The sequence below is a fragment of the Cydia fagiglandana genome, chromosome 19, assembly GCF_963556715.1.
Source record: "Cydia fagiglandana chromosome 19, ilCydFagi1.1, whole genome shotgun sequence".
Classification (NCBI taxonomy): Eukaryota; Metazoa; Arthropoda; class Insecta; order Lepidoptera; family Tortricidae; genus Cydia; species Cydia fagiglandana.
The window spans coordinates 2,756,801-2,776,706 of NC_085950.1; the positions used below are offsets into that span (position 1 = coordinate 2,756,801).

General features: G+C 35.2%; 2 protein-coding genes across 2 annotated transcripts in view; one reads left to right on the top strand and one right to left on the bottom strand.

Annotated features, from left to right (window-relative positions):
• LOC134673874 (zinc finger protein 501-like) overlaps positions 1-19,906 on the top strand; it is a 62,031-nt gene that overhangs the window by 25,217 nt on the left and 16,908 nt on the right. The window lies entirely within an intron of this gene.
• On the bottom strand, positions 1,143-13,551 carry LOC134673849 (zinc finger MYM-type protein 1-like). Its single transcript, XM_063531888.1, has 5 exons — positions 13,432-13,551; positions 12,589-13,329; positions 10,793-12,498; positions 8,236-10,705; positions 1,143-3,844 (listed from the first exon to the last, which is right to left on the bottom strand). The coding sequence occupies exon 5, from the start codon at positions 3,837-3,839 to the stop codon at positions 1,689-1,691; it is 2,151 nt and encodes a 716-aa protein (XP_063387958.1). The 5' UTR covers positions 3,840-3,844; positions 8,236-10,705; positions 10,793-12,498; positions 12,589-13,329; positions 13,432-13,551; the 3' UTR covers positions 1,143-1,688.

Consider the following 19,906-nt stretch of genomic DNA (forward strand, 5'->3'; position numbering starts at 1 on the left):
TGTATGTAACTATTCTTAACCCTAAGGTGTAGGGAGTTGTTAGATAAGGTATTTCATAAAAACCGGGCAAGTGCGAGTCGGACTCACGCACGAAGGGTTCCGCAACACAATGCAAAAAAAAAAAAAGCAAAAAAAACGGTCACCCATCCAAGTACTGACCCCGCCCGACGTTGCTTAACTTTGGTCAAAAATCACGTTTGTTGTATGGGAGCCCCATTTAAATCTTTATTTTATTCTGTTTTTAGTATTTGCTGTTATAGCGGCAACAGAAATACATAATCTGTGAAAATTTCAACTGTCTAGCTATCACGGTTCGTGAGATACAGCCTGGTGACAGACGGACGGACGGACGGACGGACAGCGAAGTCTTAGTAATAGGGTCCCGTTTTACCCTTTGGGTACGGAACCCTAAAAAAAGATATCTAAAAATAACTTCTGTCTACGTTTCTCGTTATTTCTTGCATGGTGTAAAATAATTTATTTTAAATACAGTCAAAATATTATTTTTTATATTGTTAAAGTCGCACCAATAAAAGTCTGCAGCGGATTTGATAGCCCAAGCAGTGTAAGTGTTATTTATACGTCATAATTTCATAGCAGTTTGACGTTCAAAATGACACTTGCACTGCGTGGGCTATCAAAGTCGCTGCAGACTTTTTACGGTCTAATATTATTAATACTTTCTTTATTTATTTTTCTTCTTAAGTTAGGTTAATTATAATATGAATATAAAAGTAAAATATAAAAACACTTACAAAACAATAAAAAAAAATTATAAACACATAAAAAACCTAACCTAGGGTGCCGCCGGCAGCGGGGCAGGGCCCAAGCTGCCGGTGGTCAGGGCCGCAGATTATTAATACTTATTGTTTAGTCTGACATTACTATACTTTTATTTTTGACATGCATATTGAGAGTCAGAGTTTTGTACACCAATTTCTTGCTGATGGTGATGTAACCAAATACTAACCCTACCACCATTTATAACCGCTCACATTCAAACAATAAATAATGTGAATTTGTATCAAATACCCTTTTGTACGGGTAACCAGATGCATGTAACCGAGTCGAAATATCAGGAGCTCGAAAATAATACAAAAGGTAATAGTAATAATCATTTATTTGCTTTAAATGTAGTACTATTGTGTTACAATGGTTGAGTGAGCGTACATTCAGTCTTTAATAAGTCATGCAAATTATTTCCTTAATAGCTAAATTATTTCTAAACTTATAATTACTAATTACATATTTAGCTTTTTTAAACATTAACGATGGTTACATGTAAACAGATAAGAAAGGAAAAAGCAAGAGAGAACCATGAATTTTCAATTGCGCACTGAGGGCATACTATTACTAGAATTTTACAAACATATCAGCAATTGCATACCCCCGGTGGCTTTGATAAAAGCCGTTTAAGTTATTTAAGTGAATTTCATTTGTATATACAATATTAACATATTTACACGATAATTGTGACGTTATCTATGAAAAGGGACCTTATTGTCGATGGCGCTAATGCCATTATTAATGATGCTCCGATATAAATACAATGCCGCGCGACGCTGTGCGGCGTAAGCCCTAGATAGGTCCCTTTTTATATATATAATGCCCCAATTATTTACATAAAATTGTGCTGTGCTGTTAGAACGATCTATCAATAATTTATTTACATTAGATCCATATACCAACTATTTATATACAAGTTCAAACCGTCTGTCTTTCTTTAGGAAACAGTCAATAACGTCACAGTAAAAGGTTGGCGAACGTTTTAAATCTACCAGTAACTGTTTTTCTATGGCAATGGTCGATAAATCGGAGACACGCTCCTGACCTTGTGTATTTCTCAGGTAAGTGTGAATACGCTTAAGAGACGAAAAAGCTCGTTCTGCCGAAGCACTTGTAGCCGGAATAGTAACAACCAGATTTGCCAATTTTAGTAGCTGAGGAAAAGCTTCTTCCAGATTATTTTGGTTGATGAAATCAATCAGTTCAAAAACGTTGCAGTTTCTAAGTACGTCGGAGGAATATAAACACGCCAGTTGGTTTTTCAATGTCTGTCTATCAAAAAAGTTCGGGTAGGTCTCAAATAACGAATCTAACGCCTCTGATGGAAAATTTGAGTTATAATTCTCGAATTTTTTATTATTAACTAACTGAAAGAACTTCAATTTAATAATTTCTGAATATCGTTCTTCGACTTCAGAATGTATTTTGTCGATTATTTCGACAAAAAGTCTTTTATATTCCGTTTGAGCGCAACTTATGTTGCGCCTCATACGAGGAGCCGCGTGGTTTTGCAGGGTGTTATCATATATTTGGCCGAATTCGGATTGGAAATCGACCCGCAACCATGTTTGAAACTCTTTGATTTTGTTGCTACAATAGTAGACATTTACTTCGGATTTTTGTACAATATTGTATAAGCTGTCAGACTTCTCGAATATGTGATGGAATGTATTAAGAAAGAAATTAAAGTTAAATGAGTTCATCAGCGTTTCGAAATTTCCTGCGGCTAAAATGGTATCTCCGTCCCAGTCCTCTGGATGGTCACAGATTTCGGAAAACACAGTAACAAGATTGTCTTTTTGGTCGAAAACTGTATTAACAAGTTGCGACATACATGTCCAGCGAGTTGCAGGCGCATTCGGCATTTTTTTGCTGCAATGAGTATCATAAAATGCAGCTCGTTTTGTACTGCGGCTAAAGAAAATGCTTATAGACTGCAGGGCCGAAAAAAACGAACTGATCTCACTAATCCTATAGCAAGATTTTGATAAGACCAAGGCCAAGTCATGTGCATCGCACCAGATGTACGTAGCTTCAGGACATACCTCTTTTACTTTTTGCTGGACTTCATTTCTTATACCGGACATTACGCTGGCTCCGTCATAACTTTGTGCTACTAGTTTTTCTGTGCAGTCATGTTTTTTCAGCAGTTCTAAAATAATATTAGAAATTACATCCGCAGTGCGACTTAAAGACACATTCACGTATCTCATAAAGCGATCGTGAATATCGTTTTCACCGAAATATCTCAAAATCAAACATAATTGTTCCCTATGACTGACGTCAGGAGTTTCCTCAATTATAACAGAAACAAATTTAGTTTTTTTCACTTCATTTTCAATGCGAGCTCTTATCACGTCTGCTACGGATTGAATAATGTCATTTTGAATTTTGTAAGACAAATAGCTCGAGCTTGGTTGGTCGCTTTGAACATGTTTTTCTAGAACGCAGTCATATTTTGATAGCAACGATACAAGTTCCAAAACATTGCCCCTATTTAATGAAGTGTTTGACTCATCGTTTCCTTTAAAAGGAAGTTCTTGCTGTGCTAAATGGCACACAATATCGACTAACCTCTGAAAAACACTACGATTGTTGTCGACACGCATGTTATGTTTTGATATGTCTTCTGATAATTGGCGCGACAAAGGGGCCTCGATCCTTAGTTTCCCAAAATTGCTAAAAGCAATCACTGCAGACAAATGTTTGCCGGAATTCGTGTGCCTCTTTATCGCACCAGATAAATTATTTAAATCTTCATAGCCAGAACTATTCCAAACGTTAATATCGTTCGAAAAAAATATGCAACACCAGCAATACATCTTATTTGTATGGGAACAACCAACAATCCAATGAGTTTTGTAGACGGCCCTAGAGAATTTTCTCTTATGTCGCTGACTTGACTGAGAAATACACAAGTCGGGTGTTGGTTTTGGCGCGGAAATTATGTCCCGTTTTTCGGCGAAGCTCAAAGACTTTAACTTGCCTTGCTTGACTAAAACGTGGACGCATCTCAAACCGTCGCAAGGAACCACTTCTTGATCCAGGGCCATTTTATCTGAAATCGACAAATCGGAATTAAAAGGTGTGCTGCATGACCTCCGCTTAGTAAAAAACCGGCCAAGTGCGAGCCGGACTCGCGTTTCGAGGGTTCCGTACATAAGTCCGACTCACGCTTGACTGCATATTTCTAATAGGTTTTCCTGTCTAAAGAACTATTTTGTGTATTTTTTTTCAAAATTTTAGATTCAGTAGTTTAGGAGATTAAGGGGGAGGAATGGTAATTATTTGGCTACTTTCTTAAATAACTTCGAACCTATGTATTTTAAAATAATAAAAAAACATGTCCATGTCCATCTGTGGGTCACTAATTTACATATGTGTACCAAATTTTAACTTAATTGGTCCAGTAGTTTCCGAGAAAATAGGCTGTGACAGACGGACAGACAGACGCACGAGTGATCCTATAAGGGTTCCGTTTTTTCCTTTTGAGGTACCCTAAAAATTGGTATCCTTTGTGGTACCCGAAGTGCTAAGCCACATCGATTTTTTTTACTGTATAACATCCAAGCAGTTTCCTCTAAATTTAAGAACTTTGTCTAATTCATACTTGCACATAAGGCTAAAACTTTTTATTTTGAATAGGTATTTAAATGAATACTGTTTCGTCTGATAGGGAAATGAATGCGCATTTTATTTTGTACAACAAACCTAACTTTATACTAATAAAAAACACAAATTTTCGACGCTTATCATGAATAGTGACACAAAACAAAATGAAATGCCATTCGACTTTAAAGATTAAAAGATAGAATATTAAATGCAATAGCATTCCATTTTTAGTTGTACCACTGTTCATGATAAGCAACGAAATATAACTATCAAAATCGGTTCACACAAACGACATGATGTAATTCTGAGGCAGCAAACATCCAAAAAAAGTCGAACTGATAACGTCCTCCTTTTTTGAAGTCGGTTAAAAAGTTAAATATGTCTTTTATTGATTCACTTTTACCTCAATTGCCATAACCCGAAGTTAATAATTTATAAAAAAAAAAACAACGGGGTGCACCCCGGGAGTGCCGGCAGAAGTGAAAACTCAACCTTATTAACATTTGTAACTCAAAATATTAATAACAGCGCCATCTAGTGCAAAATATCTGCAGCACTATGTATGACTTACTTGACTTGCTACAGTTATATTACGAGTAATACCAGTTTGAGGGAAACTTAGTAGATGGCATTTAAATAAAAAACAATGACATTGTCCGTCACACATGACGTCACGCCTTACGCGTTACGCTGTCTCGAGTTTAACATTTTTTCCCCACCTCAAAAAGTGTGCCGCTAAAGAAGTTTTCACTTCAAAATCATATTTCCCATATACGTCATAAAAACTTTTTACAAAAAAAAGAAAACCGACTTCAAAAAGGATGAAATAAAATATTATCTTTTTTAAGTCTATGTGTTACCAACTGATATGTTTGAAGTCGGTGCCAAGCCAACTTTTGAAGCATACCATGATTTTGGTGCGATTCGATAAGGATGTACGTTGGATTGCCTTACACGACGACAATGAACGTACTTTCTGTAGGTACAGTCGACGTTCAAAATATGTTTACACTTTTCGTCTTATTACAAAGGAGTAAGGTGCAAAAGTGTCAACATATCTTTGACGTCGACTATACCTAAGAACACACCTCAGAACACACGATGAAACCTTCTTGGCACAGTCCGTATCATATTTGTCGGCACGCACGCGTGGGATTGGGACTGAAGTTATTTCCCGTCCCTGATTCAGAGGACTACATTTCAATATATAAAACAATTCAAGGAATTGTTGCCAAATTTCACCTAAAGCGGTTCAGTGGTTGAGCCATGAAAAGGCGACAAAGAGGGAGACAGAATTACTTACACATTTATAATAGTTATTAATACAGTTCTAATGGGATTTATAGTCATAAAGCTGATTATTTTTGACGGGTATTGTTACTACTTGGCTTGGCACCGACTTCAAACATATCAGTTGGTAACACATAGACTTAAAAAAGATAATATTTTATTTCATCCTTTTTGAAGTCGGTTTTCTTTTTTTTGTAAAAAGTTTTTATTTTTCCATTTTTAGTTTTAACGCATTGTTAAGAGCGCGACGCATGAATGAAAAACAACATCATGATTAACACTAAATTCGTGTACCTACTTTAATAAATATGTAATCAGGAATTTTCTCGAGTCTGTCTGGGAAATTATAATTCCTGTCTCTACACTAAATCCAATCTCCGCCCCGCCACTGACCCAATCCCTCAACCCCCCCCCCCCGATCACTCTACCTCACAGCGCATCAACCCCTGATCCATGTACCCCTCGGCCCTGAACCAGCAGCCCTTCAACCACCATTACCCGACCCCTTAATCCCGACCCCTTAGCTCCTAACCCTAACCCCCGATCACTCCGATCAGTAGCCTTACCAGCTTACCAAGAGTTTGACATTGATTTATTCGCTAGCGTGTGTGTAACTTACTTTCTTTGCATCTCGCTCGTACTGGCATATTAGTGCGAGCGAGATGCAAAAACAGTAAGTTACGAAGACGTTAGCGTCGCTAACTTAGCGTCAAACTCGTGGTAAGGCTACACTTGCACTACATCAAATTGGCGGTGTTCGGAAGCAAATGCTCGAGTTACTTTAGAAAACACCGAAATCACTTTACACGTGCCTTTAAAAACTGAGGAGTTCCCTCAATTCCTCATGGATTCCATCATCAGACCAGAACCAAAAATAATACGGAAACACCTTGGAGGTAACTCCTTCCAAACAAAAAAAGAATTACTCAAATCGGATCACAGGTGCCGGAGTAATCGCTGAACATACTACATTTAAAAAATCATCATCATTATCATCAAAACAATCATCATCATCAGGTGTATTTCATCAAAGTGGTGGTTTTCGGGAGAAAATGCTCGAGTTGCTTAAGAAAACACCCAAATCACCATGCATGTGCCTTTAAAAATTGAGGAGTTCCCTCAATTCCTCATGGGTCCCATCATCAGAACAGAACCAAATTAAAATGGGACCAACTCGGAGGTAGCTCCTTTCAAACAAAAAAAGAATTACTCAAATCGGACTACGGATGTCGGAATAATCGGTGAACGTACATAGAAAAAAAAAAAAAATAGCCACAACCGAATACAGAACCTCCTCCTTCTATGAAATGGAAGTCGGTTAAAAATAACAGAATAATACTTACTGAGTATAGTTAATGAAGACAAACTATATTTTCAGAAAAAAAAACATATTTTAATTGTTTCTTCCACATGGGTTTTTTGGGGGTCAAAGTTTACCATTTTTCGAAATTCTCAATGTTCACAACTCTTTTTCTGAAAGAAGATATTATTCTACGAGAATGAAATTTATTTACCAATAAATATAAGAAGGGCAAGTACTTAATATTTTAGAAAAAAGCAACCTTTGATGTGCAATAGGGTTACCACAGAAAATGTTTAAAAATCGCAAACATTAAGCGGAAGCGTGAACATTTTAGATGGCCACCATTTTGTTTGTAGTTGGTTTAGCTAACTTTTGTAAAACAATATAAAATGTTCATTTCATACTTAATCAAATAAAGAGTCATTTATATAGTTACCTATTCGAAATCAAAAGTTAGAGCAAATTATGTGTAAACAGGAAATTTACCCGATTTTTTCCTTCGAATGGGCACTGCTCGGAAATTAAAAGATAAAAAAAACAACGGGCTGCACTCAGGGAGTGCCGGCAGAAGTGGAAACTTGAATATTAATGTTGTGCATTTTTCATATTTTGGAATGGTTATGGAATAATTTTGCACGAATTGCATTAATTATCAGTATAAAAATACTATCATTTATGTGATAAAATACAATATTCATTTATTGTACACACTCAAGGCTATTGCCACTCAACATCGAAAAAGCTCATCAATACAGACATACAGAGCGCTAATTGAGTTCATTAAGGTTATTATCAGTTCTGAACTGTAAAATTTTTAATGTAATATAAATTGTCATGTTTGTATTCCTAATGAAAACCTATTTAAATAAAAAATAAAACAAAATATCTTTATTTCAGAATATTAAAAAATTTCCATACAATATTGTTAGTACCATAATACATTACAGCTAAGTAGAGGTGGTACATTAAAATTTATCATTAACACAATATTTTGACAATGAGATCAAGATTTATAATAAAATTAAAATTAATTGGAATCATGAATATATAATAAATAATAAGCAAAATATAATTGACTGGAATTGAATTGAAGGATGTCACAATATTGTTATTCATATAAATGATGATTTCATGTCAAATATATGACAATCCAAACATTCCAAACGCAGATTTAAATGATGATTTACGGCTTGCATTGTTTGATAAGTTTGGAGCAATTGCTAAAAAGAAAGAGAATATCTTACCTTATCCAGAATTTCATGGGCTTATGCGCAAAGCAAACGAGGAACAGCGAGAAATGTTATTCCACACTATGCATCATTTAATATCAAACAACGGCCCAACACAAAAACCATTGCTGATATATTTGACTGGGCCAGCTGGTAGTGGTAAAAGCAGGGTTGCGTAACTCTTGACTTCGGTCAAACTCGGCTCAGCATTGCTCCGAGCAATTATTAGGGTTGACATCACTTGACTTCCTTTTGCGTGCACGGCCACAGATAAGACGACCCTGAACCGCTGTCAAACTTCGGTTTTGTAGGAAATTTCCTTTCTGTACGGCAGTACTATTATTTATTCTGTGGTAAAACGTTTGTAATAAAAGCACTCATGGAGATTTATAATAGATTTTCTGACACGGATGGAATTTTTAACGTATACATACATTGCTTGTGCTTCAACTGGAAAAGCTGCTTCAGCCATAGGTGGAACAACGGTGCTTATAATCCATAATGCTTATATCCAAAATGCTTTAAGCATATCACTCTCAATTAGGAATTTTACCAACGACGTCGTTTATCTCCTTTTCATCATCGAAAACATCACGACATAACTCCCTGCAGATTTCCAATGTTTTCTCGATGTCAAAATTTGATTCGAACTCTTTTCTTCGATCTAGAACAAGTGCCTCATTTTCTTCGTATAACTGAAGATATCGCGATTCTGCGAGAATTTCCGATTCTTCATGACGGAACGGAAGGTGCAAAGTAACCATTTCTCTCCGATACTCATTGTAGTCTTTACCCATGTCATAATTGCGATATCGTATAACTCTTGGTTCTTCCCTGAGTACATAGTCACCCTTCATATTTTTATAATATTTAGCAACAAACTGAGCAAGAGAAATATCTGCTAAATCTTCAGGTCTCTTCTCATACTTGTCGAAACAATTTTCCTTCCATACGTCGGTTGAATCATCTTCTAATTCACTTAATTCTTTCATTGTCTTCTTTGTTCTATGCCTTTCGGCCGGCCAAATGGTTGGTATATAGCTAATAACAGATGAACTTTCTGACATTGGCTCTCTCAATAAATACCATGCAGCCTCTTGACTAGTGATCTCAGTGTGGTTCAAAAGATTAATGCTAATATTTTTAGTAATGTCAAATAAATTAAATTCAGGATGTTCATCCATTATTTCAATTATTTGTCTTTGTAAATTGCTAACACCTCTGTTAGTTTTGTTAACGTATTCGACCACGTAAGCTGCACAAGAATATTCTTCAGTTATAAATTGGAAGTCAGTGTTGGATCTGACAACGTTGAATATGAATGGATTAAATGGATTATTCCACTTTTCACATGGTTCACGTTTTGGAAACACTCGTGGTCTATTAATTCCTGCTTGAATAATTTTGACATATTCGTCATCTGAAGCAATATCATTTTCATCGTAGAATGATTGAAAACCATTGTATTCGTATTTTTCCAAGTTTTTTTGGATTGAATTATATTTAGCATTGTACTGTTGGAAACCATTTTCTGTATCTGGCATAGGCATCAAAATCATGGTTTTCTTAACTGGCATAAATGGAGCGTCAAATCTGCATTTTTGCTGTGGTTTCGATGCTATACCTTTATAGCAAGTAAAAGTATGCTTATGAGTTTGTAATCGGATATCACCAGAAGCCTCGGCAGCAGATACTGATATCAGATAATCGATAAGATCGATAGCTTCATTATAATCTCTGTTAAGGGCGTCTTCTGGGGCATTATCTAACCAAGCTAAAATATGCGCATGTGGACTACCCCGATATTGAAATTCAATTCTTTTAAAGTAATGCAAAATCCTGTATTTTTTGAAAGGACTGTGCCTTTTTGATTGTAATATTTTTAAAAGAATTTCGATTAACTTATTAAAGTATATAGCGCATGTCACGGCATCTTCATTAATAAGAGTGCTTTTCTCAATAAAATGCAAATCTGCAGCCTCTTCAAACGATATTTCCGCATTGTTTTTCAAATTATGCAACAATTGTAATAATTTAGGCCATCCAATTTCATTTGCACTTATGGTAAAGAAAATAGTTGGCTTACCGTATTGCCGAATCATAGCAAAAAGATCTATTTTTCTTTCTGCCCAATAATATGCTGAATTCGGAATAGAACGAAGGAATGCCAAATTAGTTTCAATGCAGCCGTGAATATAATCATCAGATTGTATTTGCTCTTTAGTTATTGCAATACCTTGGCCGACATGCTTGAACATTGACATACTATGAAGAGATTCCTTAATTCTAATTCTCATTATATTCATAGCCATGTACAACAAGTGTTGTGGGGTTACTCCTCGTCGATCAGATCTCCTTAGTTCACTTGAAGCCATCATGAAGGGTGTGACCGCATGCTTAAATTCTCTGAAATGCCCCAAATATATTTGTGGAAAAGATAATTCTTCAGCATGTTCATCAAATAGCAAACTCTTTGGAGCATTACCTAAAAATGAAAGCAAAAGTAAATCATATATTATGTATTTTATTGTTCAATCAATTAAAGAAACATGAAATAAAAATAAAAAACTACCTTCGCCTGCAGCGATTCTCAAGTACGTATCGTCATTCCACATCAATGTTTGCTGCTGTGCCATTAAACATTCCTCGATGGGTATTTGTTCTAAAATGTCATTGTCGCCATCTTCATCAAAGATGATTTCATCTTCAACGTCAAAACTTCTATCGTTCAAAAAACCATCGTCAACTAAAACGCCGTAGGACTTGTAAAGAGGAGTATCCTTTAAATATCGTAACCACACTTTTATTTTTCTCTTCGTCACTATACCATACACGTAGCTAGATTTGTGAATTTTTTTCCTTTTAATGTGAACGGTTATGGCATGGTCATCATCCACTTGTCTTGGTAACTGATGCACCATTGTGTTTACTTCAATTGGAACATTTATCACCTGCCCGTATATTCCACATTGACCGTGAACATGCCGAAGCCTTCGAATTTGCATAAATGGAATCCTTGGCGATATAAACCTTTCAGTTACCAAGTCCAAAGGAAAGTCTTTAAGACAGTCTGGAAATGGTGGATATTTGAATCCATTGTAAACTGATAGTGGTGGGATATGTTGCTTTTGAATGGCTGTAAAGCAAGTCAAACATATTTTTATTTTCAGTATAGCAGTGTTTGAGAGCAATGTTCTTATAAATTTAATATTTGGAGTTGCATCGTTATTCTCCAAATATTTCAAATCTTTTCTAAACCACAGTCTGTCACAAATGTCACAAGCATGACCAAATTCATTTTCAACAAAATCTTTTTCAAATTGTCGATGAGCAGAAGAATTCTGTTGAAAAGCAGAGTATGTCTGAAGATGTATATTAGGTGGAGATGATTCAACAACTTGAGAAGGAAAATGCCTTTGACGCACTCTATCTTCGATAGAATTGTAGTTAGAATGTATTGATAGACTTGAAGGTACATATCTCGACAATATATCTGCAATTTCGGAACTACAGTTAGCTGGTGGAACATATGGCACTCCTCCGGTGGACGGGCCTGCAATTTGTGAAGTATGAATGACTGTTTGTAAATTTGATGTTCTTTTTTTATCTCGATACCGCTTGCAATATTCTTTGTTTTTCGGCTTTTGTTTTCTTTCATCTTCTTTCTTCTTTCTACTTTGACGTTGACGCCATGCCCTTTGATGTTCTCGATTTTGTTCCTTTTTTCTTTCTTTTCTTTCATCTTCTTTCTTCTTTTCATCATCAGAGAAGTAAGGCGTAAAGTGCAGCTCACGAAGATCAAGATGAATCCAATTATGTGTATCATTTGCTTTAAAATGACAGAAGCGAGTGTCTTCATTTTTTGAAATTACGTTGAAATTGTGGAAATGCACACAAATATTTTGATTGTAAATTTTTGCAAACAAGTATAAACAATCCAAATCTCCATGTTCATTGTTACTTGAGAGTATGTTATATGCTCCCTGTGGATTGTGGCAGGAGTTTATAAAAGGTGAATCACGTAACTTTCTTCTCAAATCACAAGTTGAAATTTGAAGATGCAGAACACGTATGAGTGATTGGAATAGACTATTACCATCACTTGAAATATCTGTGTTTCTGTGTAGAATGAGTTTGGGGGTAATGCATTCGTGACTCTCTTTATATACACGAAGTTGTTGAGTGAGGAATTGATTTTGTTCGAGCTGTACATTTTCTAAATGTTGAGAACTCCTGCATTGCACAACATTGTTTTGGTCTTCATTATTGTCCAATTTCCTGCGAAAAAAACAAAGAAATCATAAAATAAAATAATAACAATATGAATCATATATATATTGCAATATTTAAAATATGAAATAAAATTACATTTGCAAATCATTTCTTTTTTCTTCTTCTTTTCCTTCCTTCGAATCTTCTTTCCTTATCTTCAAATCTTTTTGACGCTGACGCCATGCCCTTTGGCGTTCTCGATTTCTTTCCTTTTTATTTTCTTTTCTTTCATCTTCTTTCTTCTTTCTACTTTGACGCTGACGCCATGCCCTTTGGCGTTCTCGATTTCTTTCCTTTTTATTTTCTTCTCTTTCATCTTCTTTCTTCTTTTGATCATCAGTGAAGTAAGGCGTAAAGTGCAGCTCACGAAGACCAAGATGAATCCAATTATGTGTATCATTTGCTTTAAAATGACAGAAGCGAGTGTCTTCATTTTTTGAAATTACGTTGAAATTGTGGAAATGCACACAAATATTTTGATTGTAAATTTTTGCAAACAAGTATAAACAATCCAAATCTCCATATTTATTGTTACTTGAGAGTATGTTATATGCTTCCTGTGGATTCTGGCAGGAGTTTAAATAAGGTGAAACACGTAACTGTCTTCTCAAATCACAAGTTGAAATCTGAAGTTGCAGAACACGTATGAGTGAGTGGAATAGACAGTTACTATCACCTGGAATATCTGTGTTTCTGTGTAGAATGACTTTGGGGGTAATGCATTCGTGACTCTCTTCATATATACGAAGTTGTTGTTGGGTGAGAAATTGATTTTGTTCGAGCTGTACATTTCCTAAATGTTGAGAAGCCCTGCATTCGTCCAATTTCCTTCTTTTCCTGTGAAAAAAATAAAGAAATTATAAAATAAAATAATAACAATATGAATCCTATATAACAATATAAATCCTATACAATATTTAAAATATGAAATTAAATTACATTCGCAAATCATTTCTCTTTGCTTCTTCTTTTCCTTCCCTCGAATCTTTTTTCTTTGCCTTCAAATCTTTTTGACGCTGACGCCATGCCCTTTGACGTTCTCGATTTTGTTCCTTTATAGTTTTCTTTTTTTTCTCTGAAAAACGAAGATTATTTATTATTATCTTTTTTCATTTAATTTCATTTGAAATTATTTGTTTGGTGGGTTTAGGTTTAACACCTCACATGTGCTTATTGTGATTGTCAAGGACTAATATGCGAGTAAAAAGGTTTTATATGTTATTTATGCTTTTTATACATTTTGTTGTCTATGTCTTTATGGTACAGTGGAACCTGGATAATTGCAATCTCAAGGGACCGGCCAATTTTTGTCAATTAACCAGGTTTTTCATTTAAGCAGGTCGTGTCAATTAACGAGGTTCAAAAAATCGTTGTGTCAATTATAGTTTTCATTAATAGAGGTTGCGTTCTGACAAATTTCTTTTATGGAGGTGCAAATAACCATTTTAAGTAGATTTACGCGCTTACATTCTATATATTGCTTCCGTCTATAGGTACTTGCACTTTTACACTACATTAATTACCACTTTATTTTCTTATCATTTGGGTTTAAAAAATTCCCTTGAATTGTAGAAGAAAGTTTTATTAGAATGTAAAAAGCATACTTTGTTTTTTATTGATCAAAACTATTTCACCTAATACAGGCTGTGATAGATACCCAATAAATAAATTAAAATCTGGATGGAGATATAAATAAAATGATCATTGCTATTAAAATATTGTTTCTGCTGTATACAACTACATTATTTCAATTACAGAGGTAATAAGCAAGACTCGTTTCAATAATAGAGGTAAAAACAAGAGCTAAAATAACGGATTTTTTTAGCACAGTGTCAATTATAGAGGTCTTAAGTTGCGATGTGGTCAATTATAGAGGCAAAATTACGAAAAGCACTAAAATCTAAATTGCAATTATAGAGGTTCCAAAATTTCAATTATAGAGGCCTTTTGGTCTCAAGGGACCGGGACCGGACTTTTGGTTGCAATTATTGAGGTTTTCCATTTATCCAGGTGCCAATTAACCAGGTTTCACTGTATTTTGTTTTTACCTTTTGTTTTAATACAGTTGTCAATAAATGCTCTGGTGAATGCCACCTTTCTCTTTGCTCTCGATTTTTAGTAGCTATCGAAGTGAATAGATTGTCTTAGATTCCGGGACAGTGATGTAATGAGAATATAGGTTAATGCTATAAAGTATAAACATATTACAAATATTACATCTATAATGTGTAAGTACATATGTATCTATATTAATAATTTCGTCAAGCAGTACGGTAGACTCGATCGTAACCTAACCTGAATAATAAAATAAAATGATATTCATTAAAAAATTAAACTGACACCTATTGACATATTTTTTCTATGCTGACACCGGATGTCATCTTGACTTTTGCAGTTTTAATTTCCTATATTTATTATTTTATTAAATGTGAATGATGCTATACAAATCTATGACTTGCTTTGCCTTTAATATTCCTTGAGGACCGATAACTACAGAAATATCTACCTATATTTTGTACCTACATGTGTTTTATGAGTCGCATTTGACCCGAGCGAAGCCGGGTTTTCATCTAGTATATTTATTAGGGAATGCATTCTCGCACCAAGATTGGCGATTCGAGTTCTCGCACGAAAAATCTGAATCGAGATAGGGTGTTTCGAGATCTCGATGGTCACACTTTCGAGACAGGTATTAATCTCGACGAGATCGAGATTTAACAAAGTAATAAAAAAGTGTTATTATGAGCAAAAATCTCTAAGAATCCCGTATAATATACTACTTATTTAGTGTACGTCATGTTTTATTTTGAAGATAAAAACACCAAATTTATCAATATTTACTAAAAAAAATACTTTTATAAAAAACTATATATGCATGTAACTCTATGTAATTATGTAAAAGTGGTAATAATTATTTTTAATTACTTATACAAAATTGTAAGCAGAAGCAGTAACATGCTAACATGCTCAGTTGATATTTTTAACAAGCATTCAGCAACTTACAAAAAAATGTAGGGTAAGTGACCAAAAATCAAAAACAATGGTGACTTAGCTTCCGATTTTTCCGCACAGAGTGCGCTACAGTGTTTTTTTCGTCAGGTAAAGGCCGCATACAATAGCACTGCCTGAGCAACATGCATCTAAGGTCAAAAAAATTACTCAAAACAAAGTAATTCACACGGATCAATATTTCAATCTCATCCAAGATCTCGATAATAATAACCGAGATTCTTTGTCAACGAGATTGAATCACGAAAATTCGTGCGAGATCTCGCAAGATCTTGAAATTGCGCGATCGAGATTGCATTCCCTAATATTTATTAAGTACTCACTCCTTTTCTATCGCTATTTCTTCGTCGCTTTCTTCATTAATAAATGCACTTTGTTCAATTTCCATATTTTAAACACTTTATATACACGAATTTTACGAGTACACAGATGGTCGAGCCATCAGCAGCCACCATCCTTGGATGTGCGTAGCACGCTGTAACACAAACACACACGCACATTCGCGCAAGCGTCCTGCACCGCCTAAACGAAACAGCAGGCGCAGGCATACATTTTCGCCGCGCGGTAGAATGAGAGGGGGATACTTCCTCTCCTACGCCGCGCCGGCGGTCTACTGGCTTCAATGATATTGTAACAGTTTTTCGATCAGGTCACGTGTCCGTCTTACCAAGCGTCTTACGTCTTACGCTGTCGCGAGTTTAACATTTTTTCCCCATCACAAAAAGTGCACAGCGCCGCTAAAGAAGTTTTCACTTCAAAAATAAATGGCTTATCTTTCCTTACACCATAAGGATATATACCAATTTTTTTTTATTCGAATTAAAAGTCACACGGCGCACCCCATTTGTCGATTTCAGATGGAATGGCCCTCCATTGTTAACACTTAATACACTTATAAACTAAACGCCACAACAATGAACAAAGCCACATTCACTCTACCACATTCTCTATTTAATAATAAATTCGCTATTTAATAATAAATAAATATTATAGGACATTCTTACACAGATTGACCAAGTCCCGCAGTAAGCTCAAGAAGGCTTATGTTGTGGGTACTCAGACAACGATATACAGAGTGACCGCACCAGTCATGGGACATTTAAGAAGTTTGGAGTATTTGTGATATTTCCCTTATACATGTAAATTACTTATACATGTATACCGCTTAGCGTGTGAGATGAATGTCTTATCCGACTTTCATGTTTCAGGCGTATAAGATACTGCAATTAGTTTCCATATACATAACAAATTAAAACCACCTTTTTAGGGTTCCGTACCCAAAGGGTAAAACGGGACCCTATTACTAAGACTTCGCTGTCCGTCCGTCTGTCTGTCACCAGGCTGTATCTCACGAACCGTGATAGCTAGACAGTTGAAATTTTCACAGATGATGTATTTCTGTTGCCGCTATAACAACAAATACTAATATAAAAACAGAATAAAATAAAGATTTAAGTGGGGCTCCCATACAGCAAACGTGATTTTTGACCAAAGTTAAGCAACGTCGGGCGTGGTCAGTACTTGGATGGGTGACCGTTTTCTTTTTGCATTTTTTTCTGTTTTTTTTTAGTGTTCCGTACAAAACTTTGTTTTTTGCTTTATGGTACGGAACCCTTCGTGCGCGAGTCCGACTCGCACTTGCCCGATTTTTTTCTCCAGTCTTGGACACCATAGTTCCAGTAATGGAACCCCGGTAATGGACGTGGATCCAGTAATTATATTAGAAATAGAAATCGTTTCGAAATAGCAATAAAAATATTACAATGAGAATAGGGAAAAACGATATTAATTTAAAATAAATGTATTTAATTAAATTAAACAATCAAATATTATTACATCAATAAGTGTAATCAGAGTACTTTTCTATTTCTTTCACGGAATAAAATCCTCGTTTGTTAATAAGATGGGGGGGGGTTTATTCAAATTCCAAATATACTTTATTCATGTAGGCCTAGCAACCAGGAATGTTGCGGATGCAGATTTTTTGAAATCCGCGGATGCGGATATTTAAAGCCTCACACCCGCGGATGCGGATGTCAAGATTTGGTACTTAAAAGACGTCAAATATTACATTCTTAGCATTTTTTATAAAAAAAAGTAAACGTTTAGTATTTGAGCAAGAATATAGGTACGTTTTATTTAATCATTCGGATGCTCCGCATCGATTTTATGCGGAAGCGGATTCAGGTGCGGATGTTGAAAACAATGCGGATGTTCGCAACATCCCTGCTAGCAACAAGCTCTTATGAATCGTTATTAATCTTAATCTAATTATCAGAGCAATTTATTGATGTTAATATTATTCCATAATCACATTGGATTTTTACACAGATCAAATTTAACACTAAGAATTTCACAAAGAGATCAAACAAAAAAAATTGTATATAAAATACTAGTCTAGAATTTCTAGAATAAAATCTAAATGTCAAAAACATAACAATAGTTATTTGTTTTACAAGGGGGCAAAGTTGTTGTTTAAACGCTCGTGCTAATATTGATACCAGAGCAAGCGAAAGATTCCAAAATTGAACCACGAGCGTAGCGAGTGGTTCGAAAAATGGAATCTTGAGCGTTGCGAGGGGTTCAAAGCACAAGGGTTAAACAAAATTTGCCTCCGAGTGAAACACAAAATTTTTCACCACACCAACCCGAAGCAAATATTAAATGTAAAATATCAAACAAAATCAAAATTAAATCAAAACCAAATGAATGTTATTAAAGATTTATCATCCAAAATCATCATTTAAAAGTCAATCCTACCAGCAAACATAAGAAAACAACTCAAAATTTGTATTTGATTACTTTGCCTCACATGTGAATAAAATGCAACTTTGCTATCAGTTTTTGAAGTGCAAAGTAAGTCTTTCCGAGCTGGTGTGGTGAAAATTTATTACCTCCACCACTTGTTCTTTACGGTACCACGTTCTTTCGATTTCCCCGTCCTTAAATAAGATTTTCCGGAAGAAAATGTCTTAGTGCTTACTTCATATTCATTGTTGTTAACATTATTTGCAATGCCAGGAAAATGTTGACCTTCGTATAGCACTATTACGTAACTACCCTGTGTTACTTTCGGGTCTCTATTGTTTCCCAAATAGTTTTATGTCATAATGTATTGTTTGTCCGAATTTTCGTTAGTCATAATTGGTTTATCTCAGAAACGCGTAACTTTTCAGGATTGCCATAAAACAAACCTAACCTAACCTAACCCATCTATAGAATAACCTTACGAAAATCCTGAAAAGTTAACGGTTTCAGTTTTATGACTAACGATAATATGACAAACAATACATTATGACTTAAAACTTTATGGGAAACAAAGGGACCCCGTTACTTTCATTGGAGAAGGGAACAGTGTACTTAAAGGCCCATCGTCCAATTCCAACGCATCAGACGTCACGCTGTCATCACTTTGAAGATGAAGGATTTCAGTTTCAGGCGATTTTGTTGTTTCTTTGTTTTTTTTTACGTTCGTTTTTTTGTTGTATGACACGAAGTTTTTTCGTTTTTAGTATTTTCTTTTTTTAACAAGCATATATTAGGTCGACCTGTATGCTGTATGTAACTATGTAATGGAATCTAAGGTAACTAATTTAACCATCTTCCAAGGATCGTAGCGTCATGAAAATTGGCAGCTGTATGTAGTTCTGATGACAATACAATAATATAGTACTGTAGAACTGATCTGATGATGGAGACAGGAGGTGTCCATATGAACTCTGTGAAGAAACAACGCAACCTAATTGTGTTAGGGGTTTTTAGAATTGTCTCGATGATTATTAGTTGTCTGTCGTCAAGAAAAGTAGTCAGCGAAAAAAGCTTGTACCAAAAATGAAATTTTTGCCAAAAACTTATTCTTCCTTTGTAGTACTACTATATGCGGGACTAGTGATAGTGAATGGATTTTTTTCTTTCATTTTGCGCTTATTATTTCTTAATTCTTCCGTTTCTGGCCAGAATGAGCTGCGTTTGAAGGGTGAAGGTATCGTATAATTTGAAATGGCTGCATCGGTGTTTTCATCTGTATTTAAATTTTCCTGGTGGCTTACATTTGGCTCATTTATTTTAGCAGATGCCTCGTCATTTTCTTCTGAAGAATCTAGGTTTGATTCATTTGGTCCATTTGAATTTACAGGATTTATCTGTAAATCTTCGTGATGGCTTACAGTACTAATACATGACATGCATGCATTTATTTCTCTTTCGTCTAGACTACTGTTGTCATTATTTGTTTGAGTTAATGGATTTGACTTGCAGGTGGTGAGACTAGTGGGTAGCACATCGGCTAATGCTAATTCATCAATAGGCAGCTGACTATTGGCCCAAATCAAATAAAGCGATGTATCTTCACTGGGCAAAAGATTTTTGAGTTCATTGCGGCTTTTGTAATAAAGGTCTTTGAAAA